The sequence below is a fragment of the Rutilus rutilus genome (genome assembly GCF_951802725.1).
Source record: "Rutilus rutilus genome assembly, chromosome: 7".
Taxonomy (NCBI): domain Eukaryota; kingdom Metazoa; phylum Chordata; class Actinopteri; order Cypriniformes; family Leuciscidae; genus Rutilus; species Rutilus rutilus.
The window spans coordinates 25,573,204-25,592,233 of record NC_140221.1 but is presented as its reverse complement, the minus strand read 5'-3'; the positions used below and the strand labels follow the sequence as shown (position 1 = coordinate 25,592,233).

The following is a 19,030-nucleotide window of genomic DNA, read 5'->3' as shown; positions in this document are numbered from 1 at the left end:
GCAGAGAATTTGATATTTTTTTATTCCACGGTAGATATATTGGCAAAGACATTAGTGAGCAGAACTGCTTTCAAGAAGAGGAAAAAACTAGGTGATTTAATATATGGTTGAAGTCCTTACTGTTGTAGTTTGTGTCAATCTACTTCAAAACAGAAAGAAAAAAGTCAAATGAGATGAAGTGCCTTTATTTATAAAGTAAACTCACTTGACTGTCCAAAAATAGGCAATACTACATGGTTATTAAAATATAATCTATTTACTACATTGTGATATACTTGTATTGTTTTAAAAATTGCTAGTGTGAAATAAGATTTTGGTCATTCAGCCCACCCATATGAAGTTGTTTCTATAAACTTAATGTGTCTCTTCTCCCTAGGAGAAGGAGGTGACTGTGACAGGTGCTAATGGAGAGAAAACAGTAATGACAGTAAGGGTCTGGAATGAAACTGTCTCCAACCTCACACTCATGGCTTTGGGTTCATCAGCCCCTGAGATCCTGCTGTCTGTAATAGAGGTACGCACACAACTTCAAAACAAACCAGCAACTCGCATTGCTCAGTGGTTTGTCACAAGAAAAGTGAAGGCCTAGGTTTTTTTTTTTTCAGGTTAATTATTAAACGACTGACACACACACCTCATCAGTTTAAAGTGATGACTTCACCCGCTATTCATCCATGTAAAGACATATCATTTAACTCAGTGTGGTTTAACACAGTGACGTTCAGTTAAATATTTCAATTGTCAGACATGACTCATTTTTACTTCTCTAGAAATTATTCTGGAAAATTAAGAAATCATTCTCCAGAAATGACTAATTTGTACGAGAATTCCGTCTCTCCTAAAACCTGAAGAAATGAAGCAACCTCTGGGGTAGTAGAAATCATACTAACCTACATCGGCCAGTGACATTCAACTTTCATTGATAGAAAAAAATATAGTCTTGAAAAAACCCTAAATTGTGCATTACTAATTGCTTTGGAAAGTAAAGTATTAGTATTGGTAGTATTGTTCTCTGCTTTGTATGTGTGTAACAGGTGTGTGGACATGGTTTTGAGTCAGGAGAACTGGGTCCTGGCACTATAGTGGGCAGTGCCGCATTTAACATGTTCGTGATAATCGGAGTGTGTGTGTGGGTTATACCTGATGGAGAGGTGAGGAAGATTAAACACCTCAGAGTCTTCTTCATTACTGCAAGCTGGAGCATCTTTGCCTACATCTGGCTCTACCTCATCCTGGCAGTCATAAGCCCTGGCGTTGTACAGGTGTGTGTGTTCGTAAGCAGAACATGTTTGCATAATGTGGATGTTAATATTTATATGTGGATGTAAATTTTGTGGCTAATTTGATCTACTTCATTGTGTGTGTGTGTGTGTGTGTGTGTGTGTGTGTGTGTGTGTGTGTGTGTGTGAGAGGTCTGGGAGGCTCTGGTCACTCTGTTCTTCTTCCCTGTGTGTGTCTTAATGGCGTGGATCGCTGACCGGCGCCTGCTCTTTTACAAGTATTTGCACAAACGATACCGTGCTGATAAACGTCATGGTATCATTGTGGAGATGGAGGGTGAGCTAGCACCCAGAGGCATTGATGCCATCATGGCAGACAAATATCAAAACAGCACCACCAGCATCAATATGGAGAAAACCAAAGAACCCGAGCAGGAGAGAGAGGAGGTGAGACAAAACAAAACAGATTCTATGGTCAAATATCTTTGTATATTGATTGCAAATGTATATATTTGACCATTCTCTCCTGCAACCAATCTCCTACATTTTGACAGTTTTATATTTCTCATAGAACTTTGCAGTTTCCTCTTCCTCACATACACTTCTGTTCAAAACGTTGGTCTGTAAGATTAGTTTTTTTCCAAAATAAATAAATACTGTCAGCAAGGACTTATTAAATTGGCAAATAAAATTAAACATAATAGTAAAAACATTTATAATGCTACAAAATATTTCCATTTCAAATAAAATATTTTATTTTATTTTTAAATATTAGGTTTTTCAAATAGTTGTCTCTTTTTTAACTTTCTATTTATCAATGAATCCTGAAAAACAGTTTCCACAAAAATATTGAACAACATTGAAATGCTTATTGAGCAGCAAATCAGCATATTAAAATGATTTCTGAAGGATCGTGTGACACTGAAGACTAGTAATGAATTTGCCATCACAGAAATAAATATAGTCAATTAGAAAACAGTTCTTTTAAAATGAAATAATATTTCACAACATTGCTGTTTTACTGTATTTTTGTATTTAAAAACATGCAGCCTCGGTGAGCATAAGCAGAGCCGGACAGTAACGGAGTACATTTACTTGAGTACAGTACTTAAGTACAATTTTGAGGGATCTGTACTTTACTCGAGTATCATTTTTGGGGAGTACTCATGACTTTACTCAAGTACATTTAAGAGGCAAATATTGTACTCTTTACTCCACTACATTTCTATCCATAATAACCGTGAGTACCCGTTACTACTTCAAAAAAAAATAAAAAATCTCGGACACCCTCAATTTGTTGTTTCCCTCTCAAACGTGATTGGACTGTGCAGGCGCCACTGATTGGGACAGCCTATCAGCAATCACCTTCAGCTTTCCGCCAAAGTCAACTCCATGGTCAGATTTAGATAAGAGACGAAACCATGGACGAAACAATGGATGAAGACGCAGCAGGTCCATCCCGGGAATGTGCCAGCCCGTGGCCCCACCTCGCCAGACTATTTCAATTTTCTGAACAAGTTAATGATAGTTTTCGCTTCAAGTGTTTGCTGTGTTTACCAATGTAAGCACTGTGGCAGTAGTAATGCAATATTTAGAAAATGTACTCTTGTACTCTTGATACTCAAGTACTTTTAAAAACAAGTACTTCAGTACTTTTACTTAAGTAGACATCTGACTGTAGTACTTTTACTTGTACTTGAGTAAAATTTAGCAAGGGGTATCTGTACTTTTACTCAAGTAATGAAGCTGTGTACTCTGTCCGCCTCTGAGCATAAGAGAATAATAAAAATAATTCTTACTGATCTCCAATTTTTTAAACAATAATAAAATATGTGATTATCTCACATATTTTAATTTCGAATCAATATTTCATGTCCATTTATTTACTAATTTGCTAAGTAGCCATATAGTGGGATAATGCACAGTCAGTCGGTCATTATCTCAAAATAAACAGGGTGATACAAGACCTGGGGCCAGTTGCATAAAAATAGCCATTATGTTAAGACTGTCTTAAAAACTAATTTGACCAACTAGCAGTTAACTAAAGGGTAAACAGTCTTACTTTTACAAGTCAAATTATACCAGTATACCTTTTAGGTAACTGACTTTAAAAAGGTATGAAAAAATTTGATGACTAACTTTTGAGACTAGTCTAAGCAGTTTATGCAACTGGCCACTGATTGCCCTACCAGAGCTTTTTACGATTTTGATCGACTAAATATCATCCCTTACATATAAAGATGTTGAACATTGAAATGGAAGATTATCGGATGTAACTGAGACTGTCTATGGTTGTAGGTGATCCGTATGCTGAAGGAACTGAGAGAGAAGCATCCGGACAAAGACCTGGATCAGCTGATTGAGATGGCCAACTATGCCACCATGCAGAAACAGCATAAGAGCCGGGCCTTTTACCGCGTACAGGCAACACGCATGATGATTGGTGCTGGGAATGTACTGAAGAAACATGCCGCAGCCGAACAGGCAAAGAGAGTCACTGGAGATTCGACTGAGAGTGACCTGGCCACCTGTTCTCAGATAGCTTTTGAGCAGGCACAGTATCACTGCAGTGAGAACTGTGGGAACGTGAGTCTATGGGTCTGTTTACAGGGAGGAACCGGCACCAGAACCTTCCACGTCGATTACAGGACAGAGAATGGGTCAGCCAGTTCTGGGGCAGATTATGAGTATTGTGAGGGAACGATCGTATTTCAGCCCGGAGAGACACGCAAGGAAATAAAGGTGAGAAAGTGATGATGTCTGATCCATGAACAAAAAAAGAATCATTGATTTATTATAATCATTATTGACATATTATCAAATCAGAATGATTTCTGAAGGATCATGAGACACTGAAGACTGGATTATATTCCTATTTTAAAATATATTCTTATAGAAAATTGTTATTTAAATTTTTTATAATATCCCACAATATTATGTTTTTACAGTATTTAAAAACATTTAAAAATTCGTACTGACCCCAAACTATTGAACAGTAGTGTATGTGTTCGAGTTGAATATGAGAGTTGTCTTAAGATGCATGTGTGCTTTTTATAGGTGGGCATTATTGATGATGATGTGTTTGAAGAGGACGAACACTTCTTTGTGCGTCTCTCAAACCTGCGAGAGGGAGAGGGTGGGACCAACACTGACGGTGCCCGACTGGTTGAACCCCTCGTAACCACAGTAACCATTCTGGATGATGACCATGCGGGAGTCTTCGCATTTGGTCAGCAGGAGCTCTGCGTGGGTGAATGTTCAGGTGTGGTGGAGGTGCCTGTGAACCGGACATCAGGTATACGTGGGACCGTAACAATTCCGTATCACACAGAGGACGGTTCTGCTCGACAGGGTGTTGACTATGAGCACACACAAGGAGAGCTGGAGTTTGCCAATGAGCAGACTAGGTAAATGTCCACACTAAGGTTTTAAATTCAAATACCTTGTTATTTTAACTTTACCTACACGATTGAGTATTTACCTTTCACATGCACACAAAACCCTGCCACATTCACACAAAGTTTGAAAGTTTGAAATTAGGTAATTGTAGTGTGGTTTAATGCATGTGTTATATTGATGGTCAGGGCCGGACCTACCATACCGGCAATCTGGGCACGTGCACGTGCAGTTTTTTTTGTGCGCTACATAAAAATAGTATACACAAGGCTTGGCCTCGATCTTGATAACTATCCAATCAGAATTTAAAAAAGTGTATATTACATTATATGATCCCGCTCTTATTCATGCAAATGCTTTTACACAATTCATGTGCGACAATACAAAAGTGTGACTGTGACACACACACACACATAGAGAAAGACGCACCAGTATCGTGCGCACAGACAGCACGCCAGAATACAGTTCTCTTTCGTGCTTGAACTTACAATAACACACACAATTATGCCAAAATATCAGTTTTTTGTCGAGTATCTTCATAACATAAGAGCTGTCTTATGATGAACATGAAGAGGTGTGAGAGAACGAGTCGCGTGTGAGATCAGTGTCTCTGGCTGGTCTTAAAGAGACAGCAGCTAATAAAGCTTTCTGTCAGTAAAGTTAATCAAAGAACAAAAAGAATAGATAAAATTACTCACTGCTCTTGACTAAAGAATGTTTTTAGCTTTAATAAGGATTAGTCTATATTTAATTTATAATTTATGCAGTGCAGACTGTTTGATAACTTTACTCAATATCGGTATATGTCCTAGGCCTACCTGTTAGACAGTAAGGGCACTGGTAAATATGACATTTATTTTTTACTATTGTATTATTGAGACAAATAACAAGTTTGCAAAGATGTCAATATTTAATTTTGTAAAAAATATTATTTTAATTTGAAAACACAGTGCATTTAGTTGTTGTTGATAGTTTGAGTCGAGAAATACACATTTCAGCATTATCACTAATCTGTGTGTGCATTTTACTTGAGAACCAAGCAAGTTGACTCATGAAACCATTTGTTTATTATATCGCAATCACAATATTGACCTCAATAATCGCAATATGACATTTTCCCCAAATCGTGCTGCCCTACTTTTTAGAAATTGTTTTTTTTATCATTGTCTTGTGAACTTGTCATTCAGCTTTTGACCAATAGTGATGGCATGTCAAATCCCACACCTGGTGGGCCTTAGTATTGTGTGTGTGTGTGTGTGTGTTCCTTTGGAGAGTGTGGTTGTCAGGTAGGGGAGGGGGGCCCATGAGCTTCAGTGCCCAGGGGCCCCTGGGGGTACTAATCCGGCTCTGTTGATGTTGAAGTATTTTGGTAAGTATCTCAATAAGCAGTCTGGCAGTAGCACTTAAAAATCTCTATTTATGGACAATTGTGGACCATTACAGCCCATTAATATACTTTACTAATATATGCTATGCAGTTATAATGCATTATAAAGGTATAATAAATTAACATACACTACTGTTCAAATGTTTGAGGTTTGTACGATTTTTTAAATCGTTTTTTTAAAGAAGTTTCTTATGCTTACCAAGACTGCATTTATTTTGATCAACAGTAATATTGTGAAATATTATTACAATTTAAAATGACAGTTTTCTATTTTACTATATTTAAGCTCATTTTTTAGCAGCTATTTCTACATTACTAATTTGGTGTGCAAGAAACATTTCTTATTGTTATTATCATCGATGTTGAAAATAGTTGTGCTTAATTTAAAAGTATTTACTGTCACTTTTTGATCAATTTAATGTATCTTTGCTGAATACAAATATTTAATTTATTTTAAAAATCTTACTTTTGAACAGTAGTGTATCTCAATTTATTTATCATATCCATTTACTATCTATGATTTAATTACCATTTTTCAAAATGCACAATAAGCATTATTAAAGACTTAAGTTGAAATTCTGAAACACTAGTTTAGCTGTAGTTTTGTAGCTAATGCACTGATATTAAACCTTGTATTACATCGCCATCGGCATACAAACAACCTCTATTATTTGTCACTATGCCCTCACTTCTCATTTGAGGCACTAGAGGTCTCTTTCTCCCCAGTACTAACATTTATGCTGTTTAGTCTATAATCCCTGAAATGATGTGTTCACTTCTGAGATGGTCTCTAGTGTCCTGTGTGGGCTTCCAGACTGAATCTGTTATGCTAATACTGGATTCTGAGCAGCAAATGTCGTGGGTTTTTTTTTGTAAAGAATAATTTTTAACCAACTTGTCCTGGGCTAGAAGGTTTAAGGTTGACACAAGGTGATTACATACAGCATATCCATAGATCTCTATATCTAGATCTCATATAGATCTTCAGTACATCTAGCTATAGTATAATTAAATATTCTTTTCATAACATTATAATATAAATAATTATATTATAAATATTATATTATAACATTATATTATGTTATATGCTTAAAGTAGAGCATTTATGATAGGTTGTATTTTGAAAGTACAAGTATTTTGATGAACAATGTGGTTCAAATTCACATTCACATTTTTTCCTGGCAGTTAGAATCCACTTTTGACAGGATTTTATTACTTCATACATGTGTATGTGAAATCTGATGAGGTTGAAATCTCTGCTGTCTGTAAAGTGAAGCTTCAGCGAGTACATGGCAAAGACCAAAATCATACCACATACACACACTGAATGAATGTACCTTTTATTGTTAAAACAAATTAGATAAATCTTAAACCCTCAATAAAGCAGTGGTTTGTGGAGAGGAGAGCATGTACACAACCGAATGCTAGTCTCAGTTCATCTGTGTGTGGGTTAATTATTTATGCACTGTGTGTTAAAGTATTCATGTAGGCCCAACTCTGATGTGATTTAAATGCTGAGGTCTCCTTTAATATTTCAGAGGTAAAACCAAGAGGAAATGATTATTTGACCTTTGCCCTTTGTGTGCGTGTATCCACAGTAAGACACTACAGGTGCGCATCATTAACATGCAGGAATATGAGAAGCGAGAAAATTTCTACATTGTACTTGAAGAACCCAATTGGCTCAAGAGAGGCATCTCAGGTCTGTGTCTGTACCTATTCTTGTTAATCATCACATATGTTATAGTATTTTCATATTTTCTCATTGTGCGAGATTTCTATGAATGCTTGCTAATAGCCTCAATAGCCTCCTACTCGCCTCGCAGACACACACATTTCTATGACCAGTGTCCAGTTTCAGATCAATAACAACAGCACAACAGGGGGACAAACTAGATATGCGTCACTCATAGTAACTAGATCCAACTCACCTACGCACACACTTCAGCCTCACGCTTGTGTGTGTGTGTGTGTGTGTGTGTGTGTGTGTGTGTGTGTGTGTGTGTACGTAATATGAGCCGATGTGTGCAAATAAAAATGTTTTTACTGTATTTTTAATCAAATAAATGCAGCCTTAGTGAGGATAAGAGACTACTTTGAAAGACATAAAAAAACTAGTGTAGAACGGTAGTGTAGATTTATTGATTGATTGATTGATTCAAACAATGAATCAATCAATCAATCAATCAATCAATCATTTAAATAATCAATCACTCAGTCAATGATTCATTCATTCATTCTCTACTCACATGCTGCAAGTAGATTTGCTGTTGAATCAGGGTAAGATGATTTTTTAAACTCTTTCTACATATATTATGTAGTGCAGTGGTTCCCAATTCCAGTCCTCGTGACCCACTGCTCTGCACATTTTGTAGGTCTCTCTTATCTGACACACTCAGTTCAGTTCATGGAGTCTCTCCTAATGAGCTGATGATCTGGTTCAGGTGTGTTAAATAAGGGAGACATACAAAATGTGCAGAGCAGTGGGTCACGAGGACTGGAATTGGGAACCACTGATGTAGTGCATATGCAATTTTGTATGTCTACACATAAAGAATTTCACATCTTAGCATTCAGTATTTATCCTTTGCTCTCCTGCTCATTTTCCCCAGCCACTCCTGGTCCAGAAGTGGAGGATGCCAGGCGTATAGCAGAGAAGGGGAAGCCCATTCTGGGAAAACACAGCAGGCTAGAGGTCATTATAGAGGAGAGCATGGCTTTCAAGGTATACATCATATGCCGGCATACATTAACAAACACATGAAACTCAGTGCCCAATTTAGTCTGTCACATGCAGGAAGAAACTGTATAAGCTGTGATTCCTTCCCTCTCATATAGGTCCGACAGGGAATGGCCCCTAATGGAGTTTTAGATGCGGTAGTAGACCACTTGCCTCAGTGTGAAGTGTGTGCTGGGATTGCCCTTAACTTCAACCTTTAAACACTCTCTGACTGAATTAATCCCACCTAAATGCATGAAGATTGTGATGCAATTAAATTAAATTTTTCTCATCTCAACTCTTTCTGTTTTAATCTGTACGTTTGCTAATTGAAAGCTTTAAAACCAGATTAAAACTAAAGCTTTATACACAACCTATCATATGATTTTTCAGTGAAACAAAATGTTAATTTGGCTGAGCAAGTGTAAAGGAGGCCAGCTATTAAGAGCTGTGCAGGTAAACCTCACTTCGCTGGCCTCAAGAGGGATGCGCTAACAAGGGCGCTAAAGACCACAGCCTCTGGCATCAGTTGCTGGCCTCCGTTACACAAGAACAGTCCTTTTGTGCAAATGAATCAGGATTACAGTCAATATTACAAACAGGAATTAAAACAGGCTTATACAGAGCAACTGATGAAGTCTGATTGATTTCTGTTTAACGGATATATTTCTCAATCACTAAGCTCTACTATGGTGTGCATATGTGTTTAGAATACAGTAGACCGCCTTTTGAAGGATACCAATCTTGCCGAAGTAATTGGCACACACTCCTGGAGGGAACAATTCATTGAGGCTGTAACAGTCAGTGCAGGTAAAATCAAATCATTTGTGTGTTTCTATATATATGAAATGAATTATGCTAACTCACGAGAGATTCTTTCAGGTGATGATAATGTTTTATTCCTACCTTTTTTATTTTTCTCAGGAGAAGGTGATGAGGAAGGAGGGGAGCCTCAGCAGCCTTCGCGCTGTGATTATTTCATGCACGCGGTTACAGTGTTCTGGAAGATTCTGTTTGCGTTTGTTCCACCCACAGAGTACGGGAACGGATGGACCTGCTTCATTGTGTGCATTCTGGTCATTGGGATGCTGACTGCTGTCATCGGAGATTTGGCATCTCATTTCGGATGCACAGTGGGCCTCCGTGACACTGTCACTGCTGTAGTGTTCGTCGCCTTAGGAACCTCCATACCAGGTAAATATGTATGTTAGACTGTGTGAAACAAAGGCTACGTTCACACTGCCAGTTTTTGGGATTGACAACCGCTTTTACTTACAGGTGTGAGTCTTGAAATGTCCCGTTCACACAGCAACTTTCAGTAGCGTCTGTATGAACGTGCAACGGTATTCTCTTACCATTAACCATAGTGACACTGACATTATGGCAACGTCCATTAAACTGAAAAGATTTATCACTTTTGAGACGACAAGTCCAATCGAGCCACAAGGTTATCAGTCAAATCTTCATCAACTGACTGCAGCTTTTATATCTGGGTGGAGAGTCACTCATAGAATACAAAACTGAGCCTTCAGATTACACACAGCTCATATCTCCGTCGCTGCAAGTTACTAAAAGTAAAACCACACACCAAAACCCGCAACACACGGTAGACAAGCATTTGTGCAGTGCAGAGCGGCTCTCTCACACAGTATGACATGACAGACAACTAGTTGTCCAATCCAGTTCCATTCATACAGCATAAGTTTTCTGAGAAGTTGTCAGTCCCGTAAATACCGAAACTGTGTGAACGTAACCATAGTAAAGGACTCCAATACGTTTTTTTTCTTTTTCTCCAATACTCCAATTTTGGCTAAATCCGGTACAATGCATGAAATGGAAACATTTATGTTAAAAATTGTACATGGTCCCTTTATAAAGAAAGAAAGAAGAAAAAAAAGGACTGACAACTGTCTTTTGTTGCTGTATGAATGTGGACAAATTCATTTTACCAACCAGGCATTTCTCACTTCCCTTCTTTCCTTTTTTAGATACATTTGCAAGCAAGGTCGCTGCTCAACAGGATCAGTACGCAGACGCTTCAGTTGGAAATGTAACCGGTAGCAACGCCGTTAATGTTTTTCTTGGGATTGGCGTGGCTTGGTCCATTTCAGCCATTTACTGGGAGGTCAAAGGTCAGGTGTTTTATGTAGACCCTGGCTCGCTTGCGTTCTCTGTTACACTCTTCACCATCTTCGCCTTCATCAACATTGGTGTGCTGATGTTACGGCGACGGAAATCGGTGGGCGGAGAGCTAGGTGGGCCCAAAACGCTAAAGGTTCTGACTTCAGCGTTGTTCATCGGTTTGTGGCTTCTCTACATCACATTCTCTAGCCTAGAGGCCTACTGTCACATCACCGGCTTCTGAGGACAGAGAAGACATACAGACTCAATAAACACACATACATACTAACGCTAATGGCATTCAGATTAAATGAGTTTTGTGAAAATTGTGAGAGAAATGTACGAAGTACTGTCTATTCCATGGTAATATGTACATGAAGTAGGTATAGGTTTGCACTTTCTGTATAAACAAACATACCTAAAATAAGAGAGTGAGTGAGAGAGAGAGAGAGCAATCTATGACAGCACAGCTATCAGGGGCATCTCTAACTGTTGTTCGGCTTTGGTTTCAAAGCACATTAGAGGTATTATGAACTTTTGACACCACCAGACCCTCAAAGACATGGAGGAGTTTAACACTGCAAGATGTAGCACTTTTATGACAGAACTGTGATGTGATTTATATGCTGACTCATTACAGTAATTGATGCACCTGTGAAGAGATGCTAGGCCTCTCTCTGAGAGAGAAGCCACATATGATTCTCCATAGAAATGATCACACACACACACAAAAAAAACACTTTGACAAGTGAAACTGAACAACTTTTGCTAGTTTCACATTAGGATGTTATACATTATGAGAGGTACCTTGCAAAGTTGGTCAAGGAAGGAAATAATGTATGTGACAATAATCAGAATTCACATTCATATATTTACAAACTCTTACGAGTCTATGTCTTATGTCTCTTCATGAATTCACTCAAATGTATATTTTCAGTATTTAAATTGAAGTAAAATCCTTAATAAATTGAAACGGTTGTTTTATTGTGTTCTGTATTCTAACTGGAATATGCTGCTTTCAGAAATGAAAAGTGGAATTACTGTTATTTTATTCCTTTCGTGAATCTCTTGTAAGTTAAATGCTTTGGTTGCTTATAGAATCCATACAGACAGACAGGCGATATTTCACAACAATGAGACAAATGACATGTTAGAATTATGAATGTTAATTTCAAAACCATGTCCAGCATTTGAAAATAGAGGAATATTTTACTGAAAACATCTTGTGGTACTGTATGCAAATGAACTATAAACTATTTTGAGTGTCCCTTACACTGTTGGCCTATTAAAAACAAACATTGAGCTAGCCTATATTTTGCTTTGCTGAACTCTTGGTAGATTTGTTTATAAATAATTTATTAGTTACATCAACTATTCTGTGTTCTTAACGAATCGGTTGAGTGTAAGATTCAACGACTTATGATACAACTGAAGCAGAAATGATCGCTTGAAATAATGAATGAATCGTTTTAGTGAACATATTCAAAAGATTCAAACTACTGGAATGAATGAAAATCCCCGCCAGTAAAAACCAGTAGGAAACGCGCCTTTAGTTTGAGTTACATCAGTGAGAGCCAATCATGTTTAAGCATTAAAGACACCGCCCCTTCTTGGAAGTAAGAGAAGTAGTCAAGGCCCGAGGCCGTGCTCTCAGCCGGTGACGGGTGACGCTTCCGGGCCAAGAGCGCGAGTCAGGAGCATGAGATAAGAGAATCGGTGAGGACTCTGTTTTGAGTTACATTCTCACGTTGGTTATTCGGTTAGATGAATTCGATTTGTATCGAATTTGTACTTGTAGTCATTAGCTGTTTTCCCCTGTCGGCCAAGGTTTGGTTGAGCGCCTTTAATCAACCGGAAGAAGAAGCGTCCACGCGCCCTCACACGACGGAACCGAGGACGTCGAGTCACACAGTAAGTCCGCGTGCTGCATATGGTGTTGTTTATTTGGTATTATTTCAAAGGCCTTTCTTTTCGCATGCGATGATATTTCTTGTACGAGAGATCGTGGTTTAAATGTTGCTGCCAGCTGGTGGATCTTTGTATTTCGGTAGGTGTATCGTTTAATTCAGAAATGTGCCAAACAAAGAGCGGCCTGCGTTTCTGGCGCACTTATTATTGGCGTTAATCGTGCTAATTGGCTAACAATCAAACCAGTTGCTACATTCTCAAATTTATCATGCTTATAAGGTCTTATCCAATTCTCTGTTTTTGTTTTGGCTGTTTGAGTCTTGCTAATTCCAATATCATGTTGATAAACATGATTGAGCGGTCTATCATGGCCGTAGTTCGTTACGTGACTGGTGTTACAGACCGATGAAAACGAAACCAAAACATAATCCTTAAGCAATTTATACGTTTACATTGTGTAGCAACAAAGCTCTAACAGCAGCACTCTCATCTTTAGCTTTAACGAATTTAGATGCATGCACGTGATACGGGAACAGCTGACCGCGAGATGCTATGTTTTTAACAAGTGCAGGGCTGTGCTACATTCAATCTAGACCAACGCACTCGCACTTGCATGCGCATTGGATGATCAATGTACACTAGACACTGTAGTTTATATTAGAAGAAAGCTAGAGGTTTTCAACCTTTACAGAACTAGAGACTTGTAGTGTACGACTAAATGTTTTTTGTGTTTTTTTTTACAATTTACAACAATCCTGGGCTGCTACTTTACCACATTATATAATGCATAATGGAAATATTCACCAAAAACTGAAAATTGTCATTTACTCATGTCATTCCAAACTTGAATGACTTTCTGTTTCGGTGACATTGACCTTCGTTGTATTTGGAGAGGAAAAAAAAACATACATTGGTTGTGCCCTGCAGAAGAAAGTCATACAGATTTGGAACTGTACGAAGGCGAATATATGTATTATTATTATTATTATGGGTGTTCTGTCTCTTTTAACAGAATGAGTTCGATATTTGATAGTTATAAATGTGGTGTTCTATGATTTATATAGTCTCCACAGACTTTGAGTACCATCAGAGACACCCAGTGGTCCATGAACCCCTGGTTGAAAACATTCATTCGCGTGTCAGTGAATTTGGGGAATCAATTACTTGTATTTTGCTTTAAGTTAAAATTAAGTTCCTACATTTTTTTACACTCAAATACGCATCAATTAATTTCTTTACTTTGTCAATACTACAGGTGCAAGATGTCTTACTCATCCCGAAGTTCCTCTCGTGCCACCGACTGTAAGGTCTATGTAGGTGACCTCGGCAATGGTGCAGCCAAAGGTGAGCTGGAACGGGCCTTCAGTTACTACGGACCATTGCGGAGTGTATGGGTCGCCCGGAACCCTCCAGGTTTCGCCTTCGTAGAGTATGAGGATGCCAGAGATGCAGAGGATGCCGTAAAGGGGATGGATGGAAAGTGAGTCAACTTGAGTTCTACCTGCCTACATTTGCCATGATGCTACTGCAGCACATTTAACCCCCTGACCTCTTCAGGGAGCTCAGACCCGCAGGGGTGAGTGTCGGCGGTTTCACTGTTCTCTTTCCGCTCACAAAGGCCCCAACTTTTGTGGCATTTTCCTAGATGCAGATTAATTGTACCCTGTTTTTGAGTTCAGTTGTTTTTAATTGGTCTGGACTTTATCTGCATCTAGGTGAAATGTATGGCTCAGAAATAAAAAGGCTAACGGGGGGAGTCTGGGATGTCCAAACAGCTGGATCACATATGTACACGCCTTTGTTTGACATAGGGAACAAATAACCTTCTGATCTATAATATCCCAGGGTGCTTTGTGGAGCCCGTGTCAGAGTTGAGCTGTCTACTGGTATGTCAAGAAAGTCCCGTTATGGCCGTCCCAGCCGCAGGCAATTTGACCCCAACGACCGCTGTTACCAGTGTGGGGAGAGTGGTCATTATGCCTATGACTGTTATCGTTTCAGCAAGAGGCGAAGCCGACGCAGCAGGTACGTAAATAAACGTTTTATTTTTATTGCCTTTCTACTTGATCCTGTTCATAAACTTTCATATTGTTCTTGTTGCTTTTAGATCAACGTCTCGCTCTCGGTCCAGATCTCGAGGCCGCCGCTACCGCTCTCGGAGCCGTAGTAATGAAAGGTAAGACCACGCACTGTTCCAGTTGTGTTTGAATTACTTTTTTTTGTCAATATGTATCAATCTGATTTCATGCCCTCCTTTTTTCAGAAAGTACCGTTCACCTTCATATTCAAAACGCAGAAGCAGGTGAGCTTTGGTATCTTTTCACAGTCCTGTTTCTAACAACTCTTAATTGCAATAAGTCTACTTAACACATTGATTTGCCTCAGCACTGTTGAAGAAGCAATCTTTCTATGGGACATTTTGATTTTCTGAAAGTCCCCCTGTTTGTTATCCCTTAAAACACCAAAATGACATTTAAACATATTTTATTTTTTTTCCCCTTGAAGAAAAATTAATCATGCCTTAAAATAGCTTGAATGTAACTCTACACCCTTGCTTCATTTATTATATGCGGTTCTATGAATATGCAAATCAGCCCCGCCCCGCCCCCACTCACACACACCAGCTCAGAGATCCACTCTGACGATCACACGTTGTCGTCGTGATTGGTTACAAGGTAGTTTGTGATGTCAGAAACACCAGCTATTTCGAAACTATTTTTGAAACTGTCTTTATTTCACTGCTTTTAAGGTGAAAATACTCAGCAATGGTGTTGACTTATGCTTTAAGACAAACCATGCGCAAATTCATATTAAAAACACCACATAGACATATAAACAACATTAAACGCTTGATTTTTACCACAGGGGGACTTACATTTTGTCATTGATCTCTGGGCTTTTGATTTTTCTTAAACTTCACCTCTGTTTTAGGTCAGGCTCCCCGGCCCGCTCCAGATCCAGAACCCCTGTGCGGCGCTCGCGTTCACCTGTACGCAGGTCAAAAAGCCCTGTCCGGAGGTCAAGATCCAGAACGCCTGTCCGTAGAGACAGGTACTGCATGCACAATTTACATATGCTAATTTGTTAATTCAGTTTCACGATATATGTGTTGTACATGCATCTCAGTTTAAATCTTATTTGTTTCTTTTAAAGTCGCTCCCGTTCACGATCTGGTTCCAGACAGAGGGAACGTAGTGTGTCCAGATCTCGGTCTCGTTCGATCAGTCACAAGAAAGACGGGTAAATGCAAATTTACACATTAGCACATTTCAGTTGTCATCCAAGGTAGAAAATCTGTAGATGTTGACTGTCTGTCTGTCTGCGTGTGTGTTCTTAGTCATTCCAGGTCTGCCAGCCCAAGGAGAAGTCCAACACCGGGTGCTGACTGATCTGAATACTGATGCTTCACCCCTATTCTCCACCTATGCCTCAGGGCTAAAATACATTTTATCTTCCCCATGATTTCAATTCTGGTTCTACTGTAGCTACAAAGCTTTTACTTTTTTCCTCCCCACAGTTCAGTGACAAAGCTCCTCCACCTTGTAAAAACATCACTATCATCTCAAGCAGCTCATGAATATTTTTTTCCCTTCCCTTTTTCAAAATCCCCTTTACTTCTAAACATTTTTTAAGAGCTCCATTGTTTTAATTTCAGTGTTGAGCCAGTGTCCTGTGATTTGTGGGTAAGGTGGTGAATGAGCTATGTTGTGATTTAGTCAGTGTATTATATGAATGGAAAAGTACGCTGTGATTTGTTTGTTGTAGAAGGGTTTTTTTTTTTTTTCATTGAAAATGGCAACAATCTTTTTAATAAAGTAAAGCTTTACAAACCTAACGGTTTCAGTGCATTTTTTTGCTGACCTGAGGTTTCTTTATTCATCTTTTATTGCTTATTAGATTACATAAAGTCATGTTATAACATAAACACTTTAATATATTCACATACGGATAATCAACAAAAGGAAAAAGATACAGTACTGTGCAAAAGTCTTAGGAATGTTTATATCCCCCCCCCCCCCCCCCCCCCCAAAAAAAATGGTTTTAAGTCAGTTATTTATATCTTTTGCTGTAGTGTGTCAGTATAGGAAATATCAGTTTACATTTCCAAACATTCTTTTTGCCATTAATTGTAATAATCCAGTGAGATTTCTGTGTGCACAAGTAATCTGACAACAGCCAGGATGATCTGATCTCACCATCATCGAGTCCGTCTGTGATTCCATGAAGAAACTGAAAAAACTGAGACAAACTAAATCCAGAAGAACTGCGGGAACGTCTCCAAGATGCTTGAAGAAACCTTCCTGCAAAGCTACAGTACTGTGAAAAGTACTGGCCCTTGTGTTAAAATGCTGTGAAGTGAGAATGCTTTCAAAAATAAAATCACAAATTGAATTTATGATTTAACGAATTCAAATCAATATAAGGTGTGACGACCCTTTGCGTTTAAAACAGCTTTTGTCCAGGTACACGTGCGCATAGTTTTTCAGGTAGCTTTGCAGGAAGGTTTCTTCAAGCATCTTGGAGACGTTCCCGCAGTTCTTCTGGATTTAGTCTCTCAGTTTTTTCTGTTTTATTAACATGCCTAAGACTTTTGCACAGTACTGTATATACACCCACAACAAAACTAAAATTAGGTCTCCTAGTACAAGATGCATCCAACAATACTTATTTCAAGATGCAGCCAACAATACTTATTTTCTTGCATATCTTATAAAATCCCATAAAATATATCCCCATTGTTTTCTTTTTCTAAGAAAATCATAAAGGGTTTCTTCAAAAGCCTTATACCTGCCTTTAATAATATATGTTATTTTCTCCAATGACATATTCAATGTCATCTCCCTATAATTGGTGCCTCCAACTTTTTCCAAAGTGCTATAAGCTTGTAGAATACACATTTACAATTTTTTTTCCCGTTTCACATACAAGGCTTAAGTCCAAGACTAAAATGCATGTTTGAGCTGTTTTCATTAAAAGCAACTGCAGCTTGCACTGATATCTTAAAAATATGTAAGTGTCATTGTTCCGTCTCTAGATTTACACCAGTAATGTTGTTTTTTTCTAGCGCATGTCTATAAAAGCTACTTAAATGCCCTGATTGAACTAAGGCTTAATCTAAACCCTGTCTGTGAAACCAGGCCAAAGACAAGTATATATTCTCCTCTTCTCAATTTAAGATTACTAGGACACACATTCAGAGGTGGTCAGTAACAAAGTACATTTACTTGAGTACTGTACTTAAGTACACTTTTTGAGTATCTGTACTTCACTTGAGTATTATTTTTTTTCTGGATTCTGTCACTGTCCTTGAGTAAAAAAGTAGTAACGTCAGTCAGGGGATTATTTTGGTTGCAGGGGTTGCATTTTGGTTGGAAATGAAAGTAGGGTTGACGTCAGAACCCGACTGATGTTGGTTTCTGACGTCAACCCGATTTTCGTTTTCAACCCCAATACAACGTCTGTCCAACGTTGGAGATTAACGTCAATCTGGCGTTGGATTCTGACATCAATCTGATTTTCATTTTCAACGTTGGGTTTGGTCTTCTAAATGCGAATGTTGTCATTGGTTTGGTGCACACTAGCTTATAGATAATAGTAAGGCTAACATATTCATACTAAAAGCAAAATGACTGTAAATATGGCAGTCTTTGAGGGATCAGACATTAGTGTGTCCGAAACCGTTGTGGACGTTATTGATTGACTTATTCAATCTCACATTCAATCCCACTACTGGAACTGTGTTCTAGAAATACATGTGATCTTGACATGAGGGCAGGCATAGATTCAGAGCATAAGTTACTGTACGTATTACACACAACAATGCAACAATAATAAAACAATGCATTGACATTTACTTTTAATACTTAAGTACTTTTAGAAACAAGTACTTCTGTACTTTTACTTAAGTAAAAATCGGTCTTTACAACTTTTAGTAACGGAGTAATATTTGACCAGTAGTATCTGTACTTTCACTCAAGTAAGGAAGTTGTGTACTTTGTCCACCTTTGCATACATTTTATATAAAAAAAAAATGTTTCAAGAGAAATAGTAACATTGATTGTTTTATCTATCGTAGTCTGCTCTAACTTCCAGAATTTCAAGATCTCTTCACACTCCCATACACAATGAAAGAATTCTTTATTAAACTCTAATCTTCAAGGGATAGAGGGTATACTGTTTTAAATTAAAAATGGTACAATTTTAACCATAATGGTTTTTATTAATTTGTCTTATTGTTTGTAAGTTGATGAAGTTACTCTTTACTTGCCTTCAGTAATT

At 38.2% G+C, this 19,030-nt stretch overlaps 2 protein-coding genes across 4 annotated transcripts in view; both read left to right on the top strand.

The window, feature by feature from the left end:
• slc8a2a (solute carrier family 8 member 2a) overlaps positions 1-11,742 on the top strand; it is a 33,546-nt gene extending 21,804 nt beyond the window's left edge. The window contains exons 3-12 of the mRNA XM_084413917.1: positions 377-514; positions 1,035-1,262; positions 1,413-1,667; positions 3,519-3,962; positions 4,278-4,627; positions 7,602-7,705; positions 8,616-8,728; positions 9,433-9,532; positions 9,647-9,916; positions 10,711-11,742. Coding sequence (XP_084270043.1) covers positions 377-514; positions 1,035-1,262; positions 1,413-1,667; positions 3,519-3,962; positions 4,278-4,627; positions 7,602-7,705; positions 8,616-8,728; positions 9,433-9,532; positions 9,647-9,916; positions 10,711-11,087 — 2,379 coding nt within the window. The 3' untranslated portion in view covers positions 11,088-11,742. The remainder of the gene's footprint in view (positions 1-376; positions 515-1,034; positions 1,263-1,412; positions 1,668-3,518; positions 3,963-4,277; positions 4,628-7,601; positions 7,706-8,615; positions 8,729-9,432; positions 9,533-9,646; positions 9,917-10,710) is intronic.
• Positions 11,743-12,448: 706 nt separating this feature from the next.
• Positions 12,449-16,586, top strand: srsf7a (serine and arginine rich splicing factor 7a). 3 transcript variants are annotated; one of them, XM_084413914.1, is made up of 9 exons: positions 12,449-12,559; positions 12,671-12,754; positions 14,007-14,231; positions 14,597-14,776; positions 14,859-14,927; positions 15,015-15,053; positions 15,683-15,802; positions 15,905-15,991; positions 16,089-16,586. In XM_084413914.1, the coding sequence occupies exons 3-9, from the start codon at positions 14,014-14,016 to the stop codon at positions 16,138-16,140; spliced, it is 765 nt and encodes a 254-aa protein (XP_084270040.1). In that variant the 5' UTR covers positions 12,449-12,559; positions 12,671-12,754; positions 14,007-14,013; the 3' UTR covers positions 16,141-16,586. The 3 variants fall into 3 exon arrangements, with proteins under 3 accessions (XP_084270040.1, XP_084270041.1, XP_084270042.1); XM_084413915.1 differs by lacking the exon at positions 12,449-12,559 and having other exon boundaries at positions 12,615-12,754; XM_084413916.1 differs by lacking the exons at positions 12,449-12,559; positions 12,671-12,754 and adding an exon at positions 12,759-12,890.
• The last annotated feature ends 2,444 nt before the right edge of the window (positions 16,587-19,030 follow it).

What these genes read in the sequence shown, in the direction of transcription:
- srsf7a (XM_084413914.1), top strand. Translation starts at nt 14,014, where the DNA reads ATGTCTTACTCATCCCGAAGTTCCTCTCGTGCCACCGACTGTAAGGTC. An exon ending in CGGAGCCGTAGTAATGAAAG is followed by an intron (nt 14,928 to 15,014) that starts GTAAGACCACGC and finishes TCCTTTTTTCAG; the next exon opens with AAAGTACCGTTCACCTTCAT. An exon ending in TATTCAAAACGCAGAAGCAG is followed by an intron (nt 15,054 to 15,682) that starts GTGAGCTTTGGT and finishes CCTCTGTTTTAG; the next exon opens with GTCAGGCTCCCCGGCCCGCT.